Below are 21,880 nucleotides of genomic sequence, written 5' to 3'. Positions count from 1 at the left end.
AAGGAAAAAAAAGAGAAAAACAAACACTTAAAACCTTTTAAAACTCCCTTTTGCCTTTTCAGCCCAATGTAGCCGTTGTGAGGCAGCACAAGTCCGGAATAAAACAAAAAGAAACTCATCAAAATATTTCTGTACAGATAGCTGCAACACACAGTATAGCTTATTGCCAATGCCCTTAAAGAATCTCCCCGTTTCCCCGTTCTGTGGTTTGTTCACGTCTTGGTGAGCTCCTGTGAAGCTGCGAGTCATGAGCTTCTCCTGCTGCTGATTTACTTCTCACAAGCTCCCATCAACATCGAAAATCAGCAGATCACTCCAAAACAAAAAAATAAGGTACACGTTTTAAAAAATAAACTTTACTGTATCTACATACTCAACACATGAGTCAATGCGCTGCGTCCACACGTGCACTGAGCTCGGGGAGGCAGGCGAGTGCAGCCGGGACTAAAAGATGGCAGCGTACATGAAATCAAACTAATACAGAGTCAGACACAACCAATGGTCTGTGTCAGCAACGACAGCAACACAACGTCCTGAATAAAAAAATAATACCTCATATTAAATATACGGACAGCAGGAACATTTCCAACTGTGGCGAGCGAGAGCCTTGTTGCTACGGTCTCGACCACAGAGGAGTCACGCACTTTTAAAAACCACCAGTTTCACGGCTGAACTGTTTCCTCGATTCAGACACCGTCCAAATTTAAAGGGTTGTGACCAACACTTTGTCGGAGGTCAAGTGAACGAATGGAGCTAAAAATAATCAAGAGTAAAATATATTTAAAAAAAAACAACATAAAACAGATTGTCTGGGTGCAATGTGGAGTCCAGACTGGGGTCAGAGGTCACTCACATTCAAACCACCGCTCAAAGAAATCTAAAGCTGCCGACAACACTCGGAGAGCAAAGCTGGAGGAGGGAGGGGGGGGGGGGGGGGGGGGGGGGGTTGATAAGCGCTGCGACACCTTCTGCTGACTACAGGCTGCAGCAGTGACAGTGGTGGGGGTGGGGGGGGGGGGGAGACAGGAGTATTAGTCTGCACTCTTAAATATATTTTCTCCATGTCAAACATTATCTTCAAATAGCAAGACCTTTTCTGTTATATTGATATTTCATTCTACAATATAACTTCATCTTGAAATGTTACAAATATTTTTTACATTACGACTTCATTCTGATATAGATGGGACATTTCCTCTAAAAATAATTTTGGTGTTTTTGATTTTGGGGAATAAAACTACACGTTAATTCTAATCTGGAATTTTTTATTTGGTTCAATACTGAACTTTAGCCAAGGCCCCCCCCCAGCTCAATCAAACCCTCCAAATTTGAAAATTTTCTAAAAGCAGCATATTGTTAAAAAGAATTAAAAGAATGTTAGAGCCACTACTCTGAAAAGCACCTGGAGACATAAAACAAAGATAAAATGAAAACGATACAAGTTAAAAGCAACGTGAACCTCAGACAGGACATGGAACAGATCAGAGTGACAGAGGAGAGGTGGAGAGAGAGAGAGCTCAGAGACGACAGCAGAAGATGTGAGCTCAGCTGTCTGCTACAGCCAAACACGGTTAGAATGTGGAGCATTACTGATTTGAACAAGAGGGGTGGGGGGGGGGGGCTGAGCGGCATGTCATCCAGGAGGGAGAAGCTCGGTTCTGAGCTCCGAGCCTCAGATGACCTGGCAGCAGGTGGCCGGAGCTGAGGAACAGAGCAGACCGTCCCTGGAGCCTCCGCCGCGCTGGATGTTCACAGAGATGGTCTTCTCGCACAGAGGTAGTTGAAGCACGCCCCGTTTCAAAGCATTCAGGTTGCTGTGAGCGTTCCTATCGGCGGGCCGGGCCTGCGAGCTGGGGGAGTGGTGTGGCCCTGATTTGCGGTGGTGGTGCTGGGCGGAGTGGGAGCGAGGCAGGGCGGCGGTGGTGGGCAGAGTGATAGTGTCCAGGCTCCCGTTGGAGCCGATGCACATCCTCCAGGCTGATTTCTCCTGGATTTTCACGCTCCCCCCAGAGAGACTGCAAGGGTCTATGATTAACTTCCCAGCTCGACCCCCCCGGCCTCCACGGTGGTGCTGCAGCTGCGAGCTGAGGCACAGACTCATCAGCTTCAGACTCTCCACCAGCTCGGCGCTGCGGCTCGCCGTGCGGGCGGAGCGGGACAGAGAGCTGGGGGAGGGGCTAGTGGTGCTACTGTTATTACAACAACTGGAGGGGCTGTCTTGTCCTTTATTACCCCCTCCTCCTCCTCCCCCATTCCCCCCGCCCCCACCGCCATCTCCCCCACCTCCGCTCCCACCCCCTCCAGGAGGACTCCCCCGGTCCGGACCAGAGGTTCCCCCTCCCTCTCCAGGAGGCTTCCCCTGCCCTGAGCTGCTGCCACCCCCATTCCCCCCCGAGCTGCCAGGCGGACCCTCGCTGCTGTCCCTTCTGTTCCAGCCGTAACTGAAGCCCGAGTCTTTATCCAGACGTCTTCGGTGGCTCTCCGAGTCATCGTCGCTCGTCTCGGAGCTGGAACACGACGACCCCCTCCCCTGGCTCTTACGCCGCTGGTATCGCTTCTGCGTGGACCCCGGGGATGAGGAGGAGCTGGCCGCTGAGCTCAGGCTGGTGGCGTTCCCTGCCATGTTCATCTTGAGGCGGCTGAGTTTGGGCGGCAGGCCCTCGTCCATGTCGAAGTCGTCGTCCGACTCCCCTTCCTCCTCAAAGATCTGGTTGAGCACCGGGGCACTCTTCCTGGAGGTGAGGCGGTTGGTGATGGAGGGAGGCTTACGGCGCAGGATCACCTGGGTCGAGCGGGGAGACGAGTCGCGCTCTTCCTCATCCTCTTCATCCTCCTCCACCCTGAACAAATCAGACATGACTTTTTTATTGCAGCAAAATATGATAACAAAGCCCACACAATGTATGTTAGCAGCACAGACCCTCAACTTTTAAGAACTATGTACCTGTCAATACCTAATGTGGTCCCCTATCTAGTAATTTTTACAAACTACAATTAATCAACAATTAGTATTTTAACATGGAAAATAATGATAATATTGAAATAATCAATAGTTTTACACCCAACCAGGTTTTGTGATCATGAACTTACAAAAAATGCTTTTTCACACAAATAAACCGAACCGACCTGAAGAGGCATGTTCTCTGCTTGGCTCCTGCTGAGGTGGAGGCACTGTGGGCCCGGACGGTCCCAGAGCCAAGAGAAGGACCCGAGGCGGCAGCACCGGCTCCCTGAAGAGAGATTTTATAAAGAACAGCCAAAAACATTAAAACTGGTTACAAGAAGCTGCTGAGTGTGAGAACATCTGGCAGCAGAAACAGCTGTAGCCATATGAAGATGTTCGCGTAAAGTATTTTCCCTTCTGGAGTCTAGTGTGATGAAGATGTCGGTACCTTTGCCGACGGTCCTGGTGAGTCCGTCACCGTCTCCTCCCGTCGGCCCAGCTCCATCAAGCCTTTGGTGCGATGTCCGTTGAGCAGGCTCTCGGTGCTGCGAGCAGGGGACTGGGGGCCTCCAGCGATGGAGATGGAGGACGCTGCCAAGCTGTCCTCGATGTCCTGGTGCATGTCTACCCTGGTGGGCCAGGACTGCCTGCACATACAGACAAGACCAACTCTCAGTTTCAATTGTCATAAATGTTCGGTTTAGAATTGTTAATCATCTCAAACTCTTTACTGTATTTGTCGTAAAAACTCTACCGCTTTAGATATAAGATTTGTAATTATCAGTTTTCAGCTACAATAGTCATATAGCAGAGAGTTAGTCATTATGTAACCATATGCACATTATATTCCAGACTGTGACTGTGCAGTGTAATCTAAGCTTTGTGTTTATAACCACTGATATGACAGTAAATGCAAAGTCCAGGGTAATGGTAGCTCAGATGAGAATTCACCTGTACTGAAACAACTGAGACTTCAACTAGTCTCCAGCACTTGGGTCTTTATAGGAGACTTGAGGTGTCTGCTCTGCTGCAAGCTCAGTCACTGGATGAACCACAGACTGTATATGTCTTCAGGTACAGTTAAATTGTACCTGCTCTATCTGACTTGCAGAAGCGAAGATAATGTTCTACTATCACAGATGAGTCACAGTTGGTGAAACAAGACACTGACTCTATCACTGCAGTATAAACTTCTCATTGAGGTTTAGATTTTGAGAATGTGTGCAGGTCAATTGATCGATGGATTTAAGTGTGATCTTTGATACCATGGATTTGGTGCCTTTAGCCCTGACACTGTTCAAGTCTTACATATCTTATGTAATGTTTTCTAATGTGAAAACTGGAGCACCCCTAGGCACTGTTCTTGGCCCCCTCTGCTTTCCTCTCTTGACATTTCACATCTTGGCCAAATCATACTAAGTCATGGAATTCAATTCTACAACCATGCATTTTGTTGTTGATCCGACTGAGTTCTTCCAACTTGGATTTACCTGAATTGAGCCTTGATGTTGCTGGGGCTGGATGAGCGGGTCTGGACCTCCTTCTGCTTCTCCCTTAGGATCCTCTCTGCTAGCAGGTAGTACGTGGCTGTGATGTGATTGTATTTGTTGGTCTCCAGGGCTCTGAAATAATCATAATCATATCACAAACATGTACAAATGGAGAGCACAGTATACAAAAACAGGAATCTGTAGTGAATGTCACAATAATTAATATCTATGCGGAAGTTTGAGGTTGGATTTGTTCTACATTTTTCAACACGTCTAAGGATGTGACAAACAAATTCTTTCTCGATTAATTATTTTGTACGTCAAAATAATCTAAAAACTACACCTACTGGAATTTCACACAGACTGAAGGGATGTCTGTCCACTCATGATTGAATGATCCACATGTTATAATCCCAGGTAGGAATAGGGCCAAAGTACAAGAGCCTGACAAATTTTTGTGGCAGACGTTAATGCCAGTTTAACATGTTTAATGATGCAATCAATTTATACAGTGAATGAGAACTGAAATGCCATTACATGATTTAGGCCAGATCACATGGAATCTGATATTTTTCAAATCCGATTTGGCCAATTTCATATGCGTTTCAGATACGGATCAGATTATTTTAAATGGGACCTCAATCTGTGATGTGACCTGTATCGGATTTAAATGAGATTTTTGCGTCAATCTAGATTGACATTCCTCGTAATTGTTTTGTAGGGGCGAGCGGGAGTCACTCGACAAAAACATGGAAGACAGCGGAAAGTACCTCATAAGTACTTGGGGCCCCACGTCTGTACAAGCAAAACCTGTATCGTAACCGGTCTGTGTTTGAAAGCATATTAAAAGAAAAATGAAACGCTCAAATCTGTGTTCTCAGGCTCTGTGTTTGTTACCGAGTTCTTTTCTATGTTTACTTCCGTACACAGCATGCTGGTCACATCAGGGCCATGACCAGTTCATATTGGCGTCTGATACTGGCCATATTTTAAAATATAATTTGCACAGCTACATGAAAGAAATCAGATCTTGAAAAAAATAAGAATTGAGCCCAAAGGCTTGCGCTGTGAACGTAGCGATTATGCCTCAGGCAACACATGTCACTGGTGCAAGTATAATGAGGTACAATACACCAATGTATCACTTGGGCTCTAGTTTATACTGCATGTGTGTGATTTTCTCCTCAATAAACTACAGGTAGCTCTGTAGTGAAAGATAAAATTGAGTGTGAACCTGAACTCCTGACTCGGAAATCAACAGATGTTCTCTCTTTGATTCTTTTGATGTTTTCTCAAGCAGCTTTTCTCTTTCTCAGCATGTAGAAGCACAACAGGTTTATCTTATAGCTGCAGGGGGTTAGAGTCAAAGTATAGAACTGAAAATGCTGTCGGCATGCTGCAGGCGTTCTGCTGGTGTTGTTCTGCGTTACATGGCTCCTCAAACATAAGCCCAGCAAAGTGAGATAGAAAACAGTTGACACCTTTGAGCCTAGTTTCCCCTGATTAATTTGTATGGGTTGTACTTACAGCTGAATTACAAGATAATCCCTGGATTTGTTTTGATACTTTTCCCAGTTCTTTTATATTACATATTTGTGTTTAACAGCAACTCCAATGCTGTTGATTAATTGGATACTGATGTCTTAAAACACTTTTTCAATAAATACAAATATTAAAGGAAAGAACAAGTGCTCAGTTTCCTCAACACCTCCAAGGTACCTCTGCATTGTTTTTAAAAGTACTGGAACTATATTGGAGTGATGAAACTAGAGGTGGATGATCCTGATCAATCTTGCAGATGTCAATGCAGATTAAAACAGAGATTTTAGGATGTTTACACTTGGTCTAAACATTTAATGTGGATCTACAAACCAACAATTGTGTACCGGATGACTGTGCGATTGTGTAATTGGGCAAATTATATCATGCATCTCCATCATAGGGCTCTAATTCGGCCATTTTTATGGCAGTGTTTTTTTTTTTCTTCAGTCAGATATTTATTTAAACAAAAGTATCTGTAAACTTTGTTGGGCGACCATTGGAACTCAGAGGTTATAGAACAAATGTATATAACCATTTAAAAGAGAGCCCATGCTGATAGTGTTTCATCGTGTCTGAACAACTCTACTCATCTGCATCTCATTAGGTTCTGAAATACGCGATGTATTAGAACAGTCCAAAATATGATAGATGAGCAAATAACGAAAAGTGGCTGGTGTGGCTGGGACACTCACACCATATTCTAACTAAATATGGTGTTGTTCAAAGCTATGAACATCATGGTATTTAAGATGCAGACTTAAGATGCACAGTAATATCTGCCAGTGACTTTTCAATGAGGAGATAAATTACCAAGGGTGCCTGTGTATTAAAATAAATCATAAATTCTATATATACACATAAAGACGGGGGGATTTTGGTTGTTAAAGAGACCATTCCCAGCCAGAAGAGAAAGGTTTCACCATACGAGGTGATCAGTTTGGGGGGACTGAGAAGTGCCAGAAAAATTCTGCCACAAGGATGTACGACTCATTACTTTTCAATCATTTTTTAACTATACCAGTACCCATGGGAAAAAAGGTGCAGAGCAACCACCTTGTGCTAAAAAATGATAAAGCAGCCATTGGAGACCTCCCTTAAATATCTACAAAGTGATTTTTAATAAGCTGGAAATAGCATATACTGCTGTAAAATTTGAAGAAGGATTAACTATGTCAAAAACTGGATATCACCAAACCCCAGTCAGCGCCGAGTCAGGTTTGCAGAGTCAGGTTAAGGTATCGCCAACTTAATTATTCTACTGGCTCAGACTCAATAGATGAGGCTTACTTTTAATCCACAGCTGGCAGCAATGACACGGACGAGGGTAAAGCTAGCTCTCTTTTCCACTAACCCAACACCACACTGGCTCTGGGACACACTAAAAGATTTCCCAAAGGTGTGTTGAACATTGAAAGATTCAGTTTAAAAGCTCTACACCCAAACATAGAGCACAGACCACAAGTCTTTAGGCCTTGCATATTTCAATTTCAGGAAAAGCTGGGTAACATCAACCTATATGTTAGCAATGTCACCGACAATGTTACCAACCAAGGGATGCTCAGGCGATAATTGAGGCCTAGGTGAGTCAACATTTCACAACAATGTCACTGTATAGTGAGAGGAAGTGAGGCCAGTATCAACTTACTCGACTATGGCTTCACGATCAGCGATGTCTCCCAGCACCATGCGCTGGATGATGCTGTTGTGTTCCTCCTCAGAAAGGCTCTTGTGGGAGACCAGGGGAGTGTTGTATTTGGTCGCTGGCGATGGGTCAACCCCCTGCAGCCAGGTGTGGGTCTCAATTTCATCCAGGGATGCTCGCCCTTTGGGGTCCCGCTGAAGCATTTGGTCTATAAGACTGGAGCCATGAGGAGAAGAGAGGGTGGAGGGACAGGGAGGGGCAGGAAGGAAGGAGCAGAGAGAAGAGAGGGAGAATATATTTTAACTGACTCGAATTTTAATGAAAACAGAAATCCTGTAAAAGAAAAACAGCCAATATTAGATTAATTGACGAGTGATCAAGGCATGCTATCTCCATCTTACCAACCAGACATTTTGTTCTAGTTGTAGCTGGTTTAACTGGACAGAATATATGAGTTACTTCAGAACAAACAGGTGCAGCTGGCTGTTGAAGGCCAAATCTGCATGCTGGTAAAGTGCTGGTTAACTTCCCCCTTTAGGGCTAAAGATCTCCACGCGCTCCACTTCCTGCTCCTTCAGCCTCAGCTAACAGACCCATCAGGACCATATAGTTTATACTTGACTCTTTCATTTAAATCATCATCTAAATGATGTTGCTGCTGCATTTTGTATTGAGGTATTTTTATGTGAAATATTTTGAGAACTGCCTTGTTGAAAGTTGCTGTATGAGTTAACACCCATCAGATCGGAATTGTTTAGCTTTGTTTTCATTCATATCTGGAAGAGAAACAAAGGATTAGCAGCTCGGTAGATGACATAAGTCCAGGGTATATTTTGGGATTGTTAATGCACCACATGCTGCTCTGAATATTGTGATTTAACTCTGAAGGATTCAGACCACAAGCCCTGTTCCTGCTGCTGGTAGCACACATGCACTCAGCCAGTTCAAAACCACAAGAATTGCAATCAATTATCTATTTCTGTGTGGGCAATTGTTGAAGTATTTGGATTTCACATATTTTACTATCCTCTGCAATTATAAAATGAAAAGCTTTATAATTGATCATCTTTAGTTCTCTTTTCTTTAGTCATTAGCAATCAATTAGCAAGCAATTAGCTTTTGCCATGCAGTAGGGAGAGAATATAGTGTCTTCACCAACAGAGACATCACTTCCATACCACTTTCCTCCCTTTTAGATTTCCTTCATGTGGGTTTAAGGGTGCCTAACTTAAGTTTAAAAATATCTTACTAGTTTCTGCAAGTCCAGCATCAGATGATATTAAATGACAGAACATTGAAGTGTACTCCTCTGCACCTGTGCCAGTACATGCTCAACCTTAGTTAATACCCTACTTGAACTCTAGCGTGAAAAGTGATTTGCAAAAGGCTTTTAAATGTGAAACTATAGCTGGTGAGGCGGCAGCTTAAATTCCACAATAATTAAGCTGTTAAAAGCTGACAATACAGTTTAATAGGATAGGGAGGGATATGGAATATTGTGGGTATACTGAAACTAATAGGGGGGTTATAGAAATAGAAATGCAGAAAATAATCTGACAAAAAAAAACAATCTGTGTCAAAGAAACATTGATCACGCAACTACAAAACTATCGGACTAATAGTTATAATATGGATCCGGCCTGGTAATGCTTTGTTCAGTAGGTGCAGTTTCTATTAAACCCTTGTTCTGTTAGTTATGTGTCCAAGGAGGCAAATTACCCACAACCCTGCAGGCTGACTTGGACCACAAGTGTAAGTTTAGGGTGACTGGGTTATGAAATACTTATACTTTAGGCACAGGGCTTATTATGACATCTTCACACACACATATACCCACCCACATATTCACACAGAGACAAAAGCTGAGAAAACTGTGCAACCAGCATCTAATTTTCGCTCCACTGAATTAAATCATTCCGACTCTATCAAATCCCCAATGTATTTGTGGTAAAGTGTGACCAGACTGTGGGATGGAGGCTCCAGGCTAACAGGCCGACGCTATCTGTCAGTCACACTGGGGATTAGTAAGAGCAAGCCAGGCTCCCTGAGGCCGACAACCAGCAGCAGCAGGAGCAGTAGGAGCAGTAGGAGCAGTAGGAGCAACAGGAGCAACAGGAGCAGCAGGAGCAGCAGGAGCAGCAGGAGCAGCTTTGTCAGTCTGCACACTGACACATTACAGTTGCTTCAATAACTAATTTCATTTAACAAACCTCAAATCCTATGACATATAACTTATTGTGTATAAATAAGAGTAATGCACACATCAATACAATAGATAACACGTTCAGCTCGATAATTTTTAAATAAAGATGTTATTTCACTTACTACCCTGTATTCATCAACAAGAACTTATCAATGACAGTATATTGACAGGAGAAGAGGAGACCTCACGCCCACTGTGTTGCCATGAATCTAGGAAGATGCTCTTCAAGATAAAGAATGTATTGCTGTCGACAGTCTTGTTTTATACTTCTGTGTAGGACCAGGGCAAAGCCTATTTATAATTCTGTAATTACACTGCCAAAATGTCATTGGAGGAGATTATAGGACAGAGGGAGGCTGAGTTCCATCTGCCTGTCCAACCATTAACATATGCAGAAGTGACTCATTACCAAATGGAACAATCACAGTTGTTGTTTGTGTCAGTGTAATATTCAGTTACATTTCTTGAGGGGGGTGCATGTCGTGCTACAATGTAAGCTATGGTGCAGGGTTCAGCAAAAGGTATGTGGCTGTGTTGTACCTGTGGCACTAATTAAATGCAATGTCTGTACAAATGCACAAGTTTAGAAATTTCACTATCTTATCGAAGAAGCAAACTGTTGCTGTGAAGGCATCTTGGCTCGTTGTGGAGTGTTAACACCGCTCAGAGGAATAACCTTCACTGCCGGGAAGAGTTGTGTCATACAAGATCTGGAAGAAAATGGGAGTTTATGGTATAGAGCTATCAATCAAACCACGATTGATAGCTGTTTATGTAACATGTTAATAGACAAACTACTAACCTGTACAGACAATGGGTTCCACCTCCTGTGCGCCTTAGCTGTAAGTTTATATTTACTGTGAGATGTAAAAAGTAAAGCTATCCTGTCTCTGTTGTTATGTTCTCATGTTCTGCACAAGTATTTGGTTATAAAATAATAAATAAGTAATTAATGTGAAGTGACTGCAGAGCAAGATGTTTGTGAATTATTACATCCAGTGTTGATTCTGTATTGATTTCTCCTATAAAAGGGCAATGAGCAATAAGCATGTCTATAAAGTGCAAATCAAACTCACTACAGCACCAAGTATAATGCAGTTTAATGACCACTCAAAGCACTTCACACTATGAGTCACATTAACATTCATACATTCTTCTATATTACACATCCCATTCACACTCATGTTCAGAGTCTCGCCCACAGACACGTCTGGGCTGAAGGAGCCGAGATCAAATCACTGACCTACTGATCAGTGGACGACCCGCTCTACCTCCTGTTCAAACACAAATTCTGGGATGTACAACGTGTGAGCGCCATGATGACAGTTACACATCCATTCACAACAACTACTCACTTGTGTTATTTTCATTGACATTTACCTTCTAAGAACTGTATGACTGACACTGACAGTCCCGAACCTTAAAGGTGTACACTTAGAGAATGTGCAGACGTAAGCTGCTTTGAGACATGTACTGAACTCAGGAGGATCTCGAGACTGTCTCCAGAGGGGCTGCATGTGAGAACGCAAACACTGTGTGTGGGTGTGTTGATGACATTTGTAACACGCAACGGACCCCAAAAAGAGAAGGAAAAACAAAGTTCTTAAAAAAAGTGGTGCCACAAAGACATTAGACACCAACAAAGATGTCAAGAGAGCTTTGGTGATACGAGCCGGTGTCAATATTCTGTCAACAAAAACAACTGATCTCCACTGCAGAGTTATAGACTGCTCCCTCTGCCTGCGGATCCACCCTTCACCTGAACGCTCTGGAGTGGGCGGACATTCTCCAGAGTTCATGTCTGAAAACAGCTATAACAACATACCACATCTAAGAAGCAACAGATAGCCCACCAGTGATGCAGAACAAGCAAAACGCATACGCCCTCTTGAACTCTTGTTATACAGTTTGTGGTATTCTAAACAAAGCTTGCCTTCCCTACAAATGGATGTCATGTCTTATTCCTCTCAGGACCGACACAAAGAGACTGTGCCTAAGAAGAAATCCCATAAGGCTGTCAGCCTGTATTTTCTCCCTCTCCAGGTTACAAACACTCACACTGATAGATTATAGTACGAAAGAGAATTAGGGTCAGGCATGAGATGAAAATTGAGAGGAGAAAGATTAGTCACTAGAATAAAGTGGAATTGTTGAGAATAAAGCCAAACTAATAATTAATAATAAATAATTATGATTTTGTTTTTGCATTTTAGGAATAAAGTTAAAATGTCGAGCCACTGACAGCTATGCAAGCTGCTGCTTTTTAACCATTTCCCAAGCTTTCTTGTGGTTTGTCCTTCAGAAGAGACAGTTTGCGAGACAATCACTTAAAAGGCGCTTGGTGGGGGTTAGTGAGGGTGTAAAACAAACATATTAGTCCAAGTTATCCTTGAGTTTCATTTAAAAAATGCCAAAAACAAACAAAGATTTGTGGGAGGGTGTAGGATTTCAGAAAGGAGCTGGTGAATAATATATTAATTGAGATGTGGAAATGCATTTTGGTGAATCAACAGGGAATAGAGAGCAGAACGACACGCGCACGCACACATACACTCACACAGGCAAGTTAATGAATGAAAACAAGGAGAGAAAACCGTGGAAAACTGTGTTGATCAAGTGGCATGACACACAAAGCAGACTACAAATAACAACAAAAACCAACCCAGGTGGAAACTCAAAGCAAATCCCGTTTCAAACTGAGCTCGTAGAACAAAAAACTGATTTCACAACTGCTGGAAAATAACAAAGGAAAAGAGGCAACAGAAACCTGCCCTTCTCCCCTCATCACCTACAAGACTCTAAATGTCTCCCTCTCTCCACGGGCTCTTGAAAATACATACTTATCTAATTAGCACAATAGCTCACATCTAGAGATAAGACATTTGTTTGCAGATAATGAAAAAGATGTTAACTCTCAATAATGCAGGTTGAAGTCTCCATCGTCTCTATTGTAAATCAAAAGTAAATCATAAGTGATGTAAGGAAAGTTGTTTGTACACCTTTAACTGAGGCCAGACAAATTTTGATAAAAAGAGCTGCTTCATACTACAATGATGTGAACATTTAGCAACGACAGCTAGAAAGCTGGTGGTTTTTCCTGCTGTCTCCAAAAACTGATCAGACTGAGAAGAGAAAAGGCATCTGAAAACCATTACAGGTTTGAACTTGTTCAACATCAAAATAACTTTCACTTTTGTCTTTCCATTCTCTGACTCATGCGTGTGGTTTCCCTCAGAGAAACACACCATAGCTCTGAGTTTATGACCATTCTTCACTTCACAGTCACCAAACATCAGGCAGCGTTCAAGTTATGTTTTCCCAGTGATACTGAGAGTAAATGCTGCAGAAACAATATGTTCCTAGGGCAGCCAGAATGTTTACACTATTCTCTTTTATTAATCATGATATGAGCATTAAAACTAAGTCTTTTCTTTCTAGTTGTGTCAGTGGCTCTACACAGAGCTACATTTCTTGATGGAATTGCAATAATGACGGGCAAAGGCCAATACTTCCTAGTTTTAAAAATGACATTTGACAAGTGGTGGACCACCGATGTGAATGAGCATTCAGTGACTGATTGACCCATCCGATTGTGGGTTTATTAAAGCTCTGATGCAGCACATAAACAAAGTCTAAAATTAACTTAAACTTCATTAACCTCACATACAAGGTCTCTTTCAGACCGGCGCACCGACTTCTGAGTTCACAGTTTGACAGCAGGACTGGGGTCATGGTCTGGCACGCCTGCGGATGAGATGTCCCAGTCCGATAATATGTTCTCACTCAGCTTTGATCTCCAGTCTTAATCAAGTCAATTACAGAATTTCCAGACAGGTGCTGCCATGCGTACGACCAACAGCGTCTGGAAATCTAAAATCATGACATGGCTGGATAATTCGCCACGGACTGACACTGAAAATATAAGCCTGAGACGCAGCATGCAACAAATAGCTCCACCGCACAGAAGTCGGAGCACATCAGATTGCTCCCAGCTGCTTCAGCTTAGCACTTCAATATAGTCGGATCTCTACTTCCACTCAGAGAAGATGAGTGTTTATTTCCTGTGTCTGAAAATAACATGATGCCATTGCTCTTAACCATGAAACCCACTCATTCCCATTCTGTCAATTCAAGAACATATGGGCATTAGATAGAAAAAAACACGTAAAAGTTTTTACCTCTTAGAGTTTGGCTATGTAAACAACAAGATGTGTCTGTAATAATCAATTCTGCAATAAGTTGTCTGATGGTGCTATAAAAAACACTAAATAATTGTTGTAATTAGCAGAAAGCATGAAGTAAACAAGGACGTGTACCCAGAGTAATCACCAGTGCCTCATTAACCTGAAATAAAATGTGAAATAAAAATTGGGTCAAGTTTAAAGTATTAGAAATATTTTCTCAGTCACGGCTAAGCATCGTTCTCTCTTCAAAAGTTCACCCAGTCTATCTGGAGATAACTAATTTACACAAACTTAAGATTTGGGATCTACTAATACTAATATTATGCAATTGATTATTTATTTGCCGTCCTGCCAAACTTATCTTGAATGGGGAGCATGTGCTGCGTGCAGTTGGATTGTGCTGTTCAGCAGCTGGGCTGCTCAGACTGTGTGAAGAGCTTTACTCTGTGCCAGCTACTGGAGCAAATTGGTCTGCAGGGGCTGGAATAAATCAGAGGGTCTACTGCTGTGTTCCAGTGCTCGCTCCACTTTACCATGCAGACCACTAATCCAGAAGCTCAGGGAGACAGAATATTTGAGTTGTTCATATTAAACTGTAAATATTTGGTAGAATTCTGTCTTTAACATTGCATGAAATAACACAGCAAAGGCCCATGAACTCTACTATAAGTCATTTGTTTCTTTATCGCATGTATTGACACTTCTAAATATACAGTTCTGAAGATTGTTAGGGGGGCAGGGGGTGGCTGTGGCTCAGGAGATAGAGTGGGTCGTCCACTAACCAGAAGGTCAATGTTTTGCTCCTCCACTGGTCTGCAGGCCAAAGTGACACTGAATCTTAAATTACCATGACGATCTACCATCTGTGTTTAGGTCTGTGTGTCGATAAGCACTTACAGATGTTTGGAAACTTTGTATCACGATTATAGTGACCAGAATTATCTGCATTATCGCAGAGTTGTTTAAATGTGATGAAAGTTTTCCAGAAACTGAGGTAATTTCACAAAGTTTACATTTGAATAATATCACCATTATGAACAAAAAAGATGGTGATATTTCAATAATGGGTGGAGGAGAGAAGGTTGATAATTCACGCAAAGAATTGGGCGACAGTATACAGATAGCAGATGTTAGCTACGGCCCAAGCAATAGCAACTCTCCTACTGTAACAGCTCCCTCCTCCATATTTTTACAAAACAAAACAAAAAGGGCACATTGCTTGCTGCCCCTGTGTTTTGGAGACTTCCAAACTTTGGTTGATGCCTGACAGTAGCAATCAAACTGTCACAATAATTAAATATGGTATAAACAAAACAACTATCCCTCTAAATTTGACCATGGTCTACCAGGAAATCAGTTACTGTTTCAATCCTAGTAGCACAATGCATTAACCCTTACTGCTAGCTGAAAATTATTATCATAATGATTGTATCAAAGACATCTGTACTATGATCTGGTATCTAGAGCAAGCTAACTGCAGTATGGTTTACAGGTCGATGCCCTGACTACAGACTGCACCTTAGATTAATGTGATTGGTTGTTCTCCAAACCACATCCAGCATGTCGACCGTAAGCCAGACACAGACAAAGAAAACTGGGATTTATCCAATACACACAGGGATATGGTGGTAAGTAGGGCAGAATAGGAATAAATAAAGCCCAGGCAACCAGCAAATAAAAAAGAGAAAGGTCTGGTGCAAGTCTTACTGTTACCCTTTAAGACTATGAAAATAACAGTGTAGATAAGACCTGATCGATGTTCTCAAGGCTCAAGTCAAAAGCTGTTTTCAGACATGATTGCTTTTCACACATGCACATCCCAGCAGGTGGTTCTCAACAGCAATAAATCCTCCACATTATTCCTGCGAGAGGTGGAGCAGCCGGGTGCAGCAAGCAGAGGCAGGAGGTGACGTATGAACTCAGCCGCTATCACCACAAACTCTCTGGAAATCTTTGTTGGTGTCTTCTACATGTGTTACACCTCTTTTTAACAGTAGATATTTGTTGACTAATTTTTCCCATCAACCCTGCCACTCGCTCGCAGTGAATCCAGCTGGGGATTCCCTGCTGTGTTCACACATTGAATCCGGCTGACTTTCAACGGACTTAGGTTTTAATGGGTTAAACAATGACCACAAACTGAACTTCATCAGATTTATTCCTCTAAGTTCGATTACTCACTCTTCGCAGGCCCTGGAGACGTGAGCTGGTACAGTGTATTTACAGTCCATGATCATGGTGAGGGTCTCGCTGTCGTTTGCTTCCTGGAAGGGTGGCTGGCCACATACCAACATGAACAGGATCACACCCAGACTCCAGATATCTGAGGAAACACAAAGAAACAATCTTAATTCACGTCTATTGTTTTTCAATCAGAGAAGCAATCATGGTCGAATTATATACAATTATTAAAAAAACAGCATTCAGTCAGAGCAATCACACACTGTCCTTGGCCCATAGACGGGCTGTTCTGAGGATGCAATTTGATTTATTTATCGAACATAGATTCCTCAGTTAATTCTACACAATATGAAGGTATTGTGGTTGTTCAAGGTGATATAAGAAGCTTTCAGTTGCAAAGGTTGATAAGACTGTTAAATTGTTTGCCTAATATTATGGGAAATAAAGCAACAAGAGCAGATGTAGCAATCACATTCATTGTGACATAGAGTAATGAAATCTCACTCTGACCACAACATCTGACTTCTACGAAATAAAGCCATCAGCATTTTGATGTGCTCAAACTTCAATAAAAACAGTTATTGTGACATATTGAACCTTCATGCAAAATACACATCTATAACTATAATACTAATTGGCGTCACTTCAGACGGTGCTGGGGTAGGAAGAACGTCTCCGTTTTTTTTTTCTTTAGAAGAAAGTGTGGGACTGTAATGGTGGAATAGACGCCACAGTATTGAAACGAGGAGACAATTAAAGGAAGGGGATGTACTCAGAGGGCCTGGTAAACAACGTAGAGAGAGGGAAGTTTGGGGGGAATGTTCTGTAGCAAATCAAGGTCACTTCCTCCCCCATCTTCTCTATCTCCTCTGATTTTAACCAGCCTGGTGCAGGAGGACAGTACAGGAGTGACTGTCTGTATATATATATATATATATATATAATGTGCCTATTTCATTAAAACCCCAAACAACTTCTCATACACAGTGCTCTCATACAAATGTGTATGTGTAAACATTACGATGAATGTCAAGTCAATTCATCTGTGTGTATCTGCTGTTGCTGGGAGCACAGAGAGAAAATAAACCATCAGTGTGCAGAAGCACTGGCCCGTACAACCAAAAACATGCACACGCACACTCCTCGCTCCAGCAGCGAGAACAGTGGTAACACAACTAACAGCAGGAGGGGTGAACACCTTCCTGTCATTCTTATAGTATGCAGAGTCCGTAACTCCCTCTCTTACAGACACATGTAATATATCTGAACAAACATTACAATTATATCTCCTCATAAACATTTGTTAATTAATGTGTGCATCATCATCGTCTGTCTCCTGTCTGCACAGAAGCAGAACCAACTCACTTAGACTGGAGGGGGAAAACCGACATTACAGCAGCTCCTATTGGCAGCGCTGGAGTAATTACCGTGATCAGGTTTTTTAAGTAACTTTTTAATTAAGCTAAAATGCTCAGATGCCCTCAACACTCAATGGGTTTGCAGTATTGAGTCCTAATGAAGTATAAGAAAAAATGCCAGATACTAAGAAAAAATCTAACGCTGTAAGACTACATTTCTTTCTTTCAGAGACATGATATAAAACATTTCATATTGATTCCTAAATGCTTTTAGCTGGAGGCTCAACCTTGAGTTAGCTATCTCTCAGCAGGAATGCATTCTACATTACACAAGCCCCGTCTTTAGACCTGACTTCGCTGGGTTTGTGTAGGTATTGCAGGTCTTAGCCGAAGGCCAAACACTACATAATTAAACTAAGTGAGTGTTCAGAAACGGAACAAGATAAGCTGGACTTATTCAGGGAGAGCGCTTAGTGGTTTGAAGTGAATAGAATTTGTTTGGTTTGGATTTTAATACTCTCTGTCAAGTAACACCTATCTGTTAACTTATCCTCAACTCCTCTCCAGCTCTGATGCACGTATTCCCACAAATGAGTTCTAGTTCAAAGCAGTTCATTCAGGATTCTTAGCACCTGAGAACAAGTCTTTGTTTCCAACAGTTTAGAGCTGAACCAATGTAATCAAGGGTGTGTCAGTTACAGAAGGTATTGCATAATGCACATCAAAAGTCAACAGTAGTAGCAGGAGAGTTAATTGTATTAATGACCCCTGTTTGTAGTCTATTTATCAGCACACAAATACACATTCTTTTTTTAACAACTGCCTTGTTCATCGTCTCTCTCCTACTAATAGACTGTGACACACTCAATGCTGAAAAATACATATTGGGTTTAAAACCAATTTATTTTTTGTCGAAGAGCTTGAAATGATTCAGAATCATGTGCACCAACTGAAGTGTGGCGAGTGCCTCTCTCCTCCGGTCTGTCACAGCCAGCGGGGTCATCAGCACACAGGGTACAGGAGATGAGTGTCCCTGAGGCGTATTTTAAACCAATTCCATTTAACCATGAAGTAGTAAAAAAAAAAAAAAAAAAAGATCATGTAAACCCTTGCACCAGCATATGGGGGTATTTGCTTCTGCCAGTGCTCCACAGCTGAAGCCTGCTCCATACGGGCAAAGTGACCACAAGCAAAACATGGGCTGGATCAGTTTATCCTCTTAGCAACAACGCATGGGTAGTGATTCACAGCAGCAGAGGACAGAGGACAGGAGGACAGGAGGACAGACTGATACCGACTCATGTCTATGTTCTTCTTGACTTGGCTGTTGTGAACATTACTGTTGGTGCACTAGAAATGGTATTGATAATTAATTTCAGATGCGCCAAAAAGCCAAGACTGAAATGATGCAGATCAGAGTGACAGGCTCATACTGTATGTTAAAATAAACTGTCCTTCACAGGCGGTAACGTTGTCTGAGATTTTCCAAGAGAAAGTCTGAAAACCAAACATTAGTTTTGGAAGTAAAACAAAAAAAATGATGATATAACTTGTTTATTGTTATTGCTATTGGAGATACATTTATTTACCAAACTTTTGCTTGCCTATTTCATTTAATATGAATATAAATGCTACAATTTGTTAAAATGTAGTTTTTCTAAGTTTCCCAGCTGCCTATGCTATCTTTTATGCTAATTGACACAAGAACCTTAAAGTTGGGTGATGCTGAACTACAACAAGTGCAACAAAAAAGGATCTGGGTCATAGCAGGGCAATATAGTCTGTTCCTGTGTACTTTGGACATTATTACAATCCTCCACTGTGGGTGGTCTAAATGTCTCCTTTCAGTGCTGAGGCATCCAACTGTCACAAAGTCTGATAACCAGCACTAAACAGAGGTTGGCTTGTACTTTGGGCAAAGGCCAAAACACAATGCAGCCTATCATCATACGTCAAAATAGCTGCCCCTATTACTTTCAATAAACCCCACAAAACAGCCACTGAAGATTTTTTTACCTATTCATTTTCCTGCTCCATGTGTGCTCCTAGTGCTGTTGGTGAGAACACGTCCTAGTTGTGCTTGGGGCTACACTCTGCCGAGGGCTTGTTTAAGTTTCTTATTACTACTTATTTCCTACTCTCCTTCTCTATGTGCTCACAGCAGGCAAATTCCCAATAAAGCTGTTATCATATGCATGATTTTTTTCAGACATAAGAATAATCCTACAACATTACTGTAGACTTTGAGTATTAAAAATGTACTAAATGGAGTTTATAATAAGTTGGGAACATAGTTAGGCCCAATAAATAAAATGATATATCAAGTCTTCATTGTGTATGGACACACCTACAACTTAAATCAGTGTACTCCCACGCTGATATAACCGGCAGCAGCTTAAAATAGAAAGTGTAAACAGGAAGAAGCAGCAGAGAATGTCACATAACATAAGTGGAGGAAAACTTGGTTTATAGTGATAACATTCAAGGAACTACTTTATATAAACTGGCTATATTTAACTTACTGTAACGACAGACTAGTGATGTATGATAGCACTAATGTCCTTTCTGATCCAATGCTAAGTAAAACCCGGGTTGATACAATACGATACTTTGTAGGAAGCTTCTACAAAGAACTGCTCTATGCAATAGAATCACCTGTGTCCGGATATGTGTCAGCACAAGTGGGAGGGGCTTAGTGGATCAATGTGCAGCTCTGCTTTAAAGACAGATTTCCCCATTTAAAAAGGGGGAGGTAGAGGTTCTGCGGAACACTTCGACTGAGGAACCCTGACACATTCTGGACGGGATGGTTGGTCCTTATGAGTTCAGACAGACCGTCTTTGATTGATAATTAATCCTAAAACCAAAATATTTGGGATATGAAGTGTCTACATTTAGTCCACATCTGATGAAGCACAGCTTAAACTGTGAAGATAGCTAAATCCATTAGGTGCAGCCAAGTAAGCAGCAGGAGCCCACTGGCTTTAGTTTGCATAATTTTCAGTTTGACATCAACCCCTCTCAAGCAATATTTGCAAAGCACGCAAAAGGAAAAACACCCCAGCCATGTTAATCAGCAGCAATTCTACAGTCTGTCACCAACATTTACAGAACTGTCAAGCAGAAGTGCACTAAAACGTTCTCTTCAGGCCTTCAGACTCTTACACTCACACACACACGCTCTAATCACATTAACATGAATGGTGCTGTCAGTGGCAGGCAGATAGAGTGGACAGGGCACTTCAGGTGACAGATGTAGATCTGCTTAAGACCTATATCTGTCAAATACAAACGTGGTGGTGCTCCATCACCTGCTAGAGACTGCTGTCCAGCTTTCCCTCTCATGTGTCACAGGTCTTTCCTTTAGTGTGTGGTATTATATAAACAATCCAAAAAATACCAGTCACAAGTTTAAGAACACTTCTATTTTCATAATTTTATGTCTCATTGTATATGTTTACATGTGTGCAATCTTATGAATACTGACCTTATTCTAAATCAGCATTACTATGATTTTGATGTTTACAAGAGTTGCAAATAGAATATTCCGGTCATCTTTCCATTTATATGTTACAGAACATCATCTTATGATGACTCACATCCACACTATGTGCGGTCAGTTGGCATCTTCCAGTTCGGCACTAACAATCAAAACCTTATGGCCGGCTCACGCAGGCAGATAACATGGGAACCAAAATGAACTAAAAGAAGTTCAAACACAATGCTGCTCACGCAGCCAGTGAGAAAACCACGCCTCATATCAAGTGTGCTCTCTACAACTTTGTCAAAGCAGATGCTGACAAAATCTTTATAGATAGAGTTAGGTTTTTTGGAGTATGTGCAAAGCACTTTACTTTCTTTTCAACTCTTAATTAACTAATTAACAACTTTAAACTGTGTGTTTTCCAAGATAAAATAGACTTTCTTTCAGTGTGTTATCTATGTGGTTATTGTATAGACACACACACAGCATGAAGAGACATGTTTGACAACTCTTAATGTGCTAATGATACTACTCCAACCTACAGCAAACCGTAGAAAGTAATTAGAGCTTAAAAATGCATCGCATAACAGACTGTACAACTGACTTTCAGTCAAAAACATGGTAATTCTTTAGTTCCTGTTTAGAGCCTCCATAATTCATCTTCTATTCATCAATTTATTACCAAAGTGATTGGTATTAAACGGATCAAATCATAATTTTACCATATAAAGAATGCCACAGACAACAAAGAACAATATGCAAATGAGGTCTCAGAAAGAATGAGGGTTGAGACAGACGGACATGTCACAGTTCTAGATCTCTATATTAATAAGTATGAACCTTCCTCAGCTG

At 41.7% G+C, this 21,880-nt stretch overlaps 1 protein-coding gene across 2 annotated transcripts in view; it reads right to left on the bottom strand.

Moving 5' to 3' along the window:
• Positions 1-932: 932 nt before the first annotated feature.
• Positions 933-21,880, bottom strand: part of snrka (SNF related kinase a) — a 36,762-nt gene continuing 15,814 nt past the window's right edge. For both annotated transcript variants that reach the window (XM_053433090.1, XM_053433091.1), the window contains 6 exons: positions 16,187-16,328; positions 7,622-7,834; positions 4,435-4,566; positions 3,393-3,591; positions 3,127-3,230; positions 933-2,840 (listed from right to left, as the gene is read on the bottom strand). In XM_053433090.1, coding sequence (XP_053289065.1) covers positions 1,673-2,840; positions 3,127-3,230; positions 3,393-3,591; positions 4,435-4,566; positions 7,622-7,834; positions 16,187-16,328 — 1,958 coding nt within the window. In that variant the 3' untranslated portion in view covers positions 933-1,672. The remainder of the gene's footprint in view (positions 2,841-3,126; positions 3,231-3,392; positions 3,592-4,434; positions 4,567-7,621; positions 7,835-16,186; positions 16,329-21,880) is intronic.

Source organism: Pleuronectes platessa, chromosome 10, assembly GCF_947347685.1.
Source record: "Pleuronectes platessa chromosome 10, fPlePla1.1, whole genome shotgun sequence".
Taxonomy (NCBI): domain Eukaryota; kingdom Metazoa; phylum Chordata; class Actinopteri; order Pleuronectiformes; family Pleuronectidae; genus Pleuronectes; species Pleuronectes platessa.
Note: the sequence above shows the minus strand (reverse complement) of the source record. Positions and strands in the feature narration are given on the sequence as shown.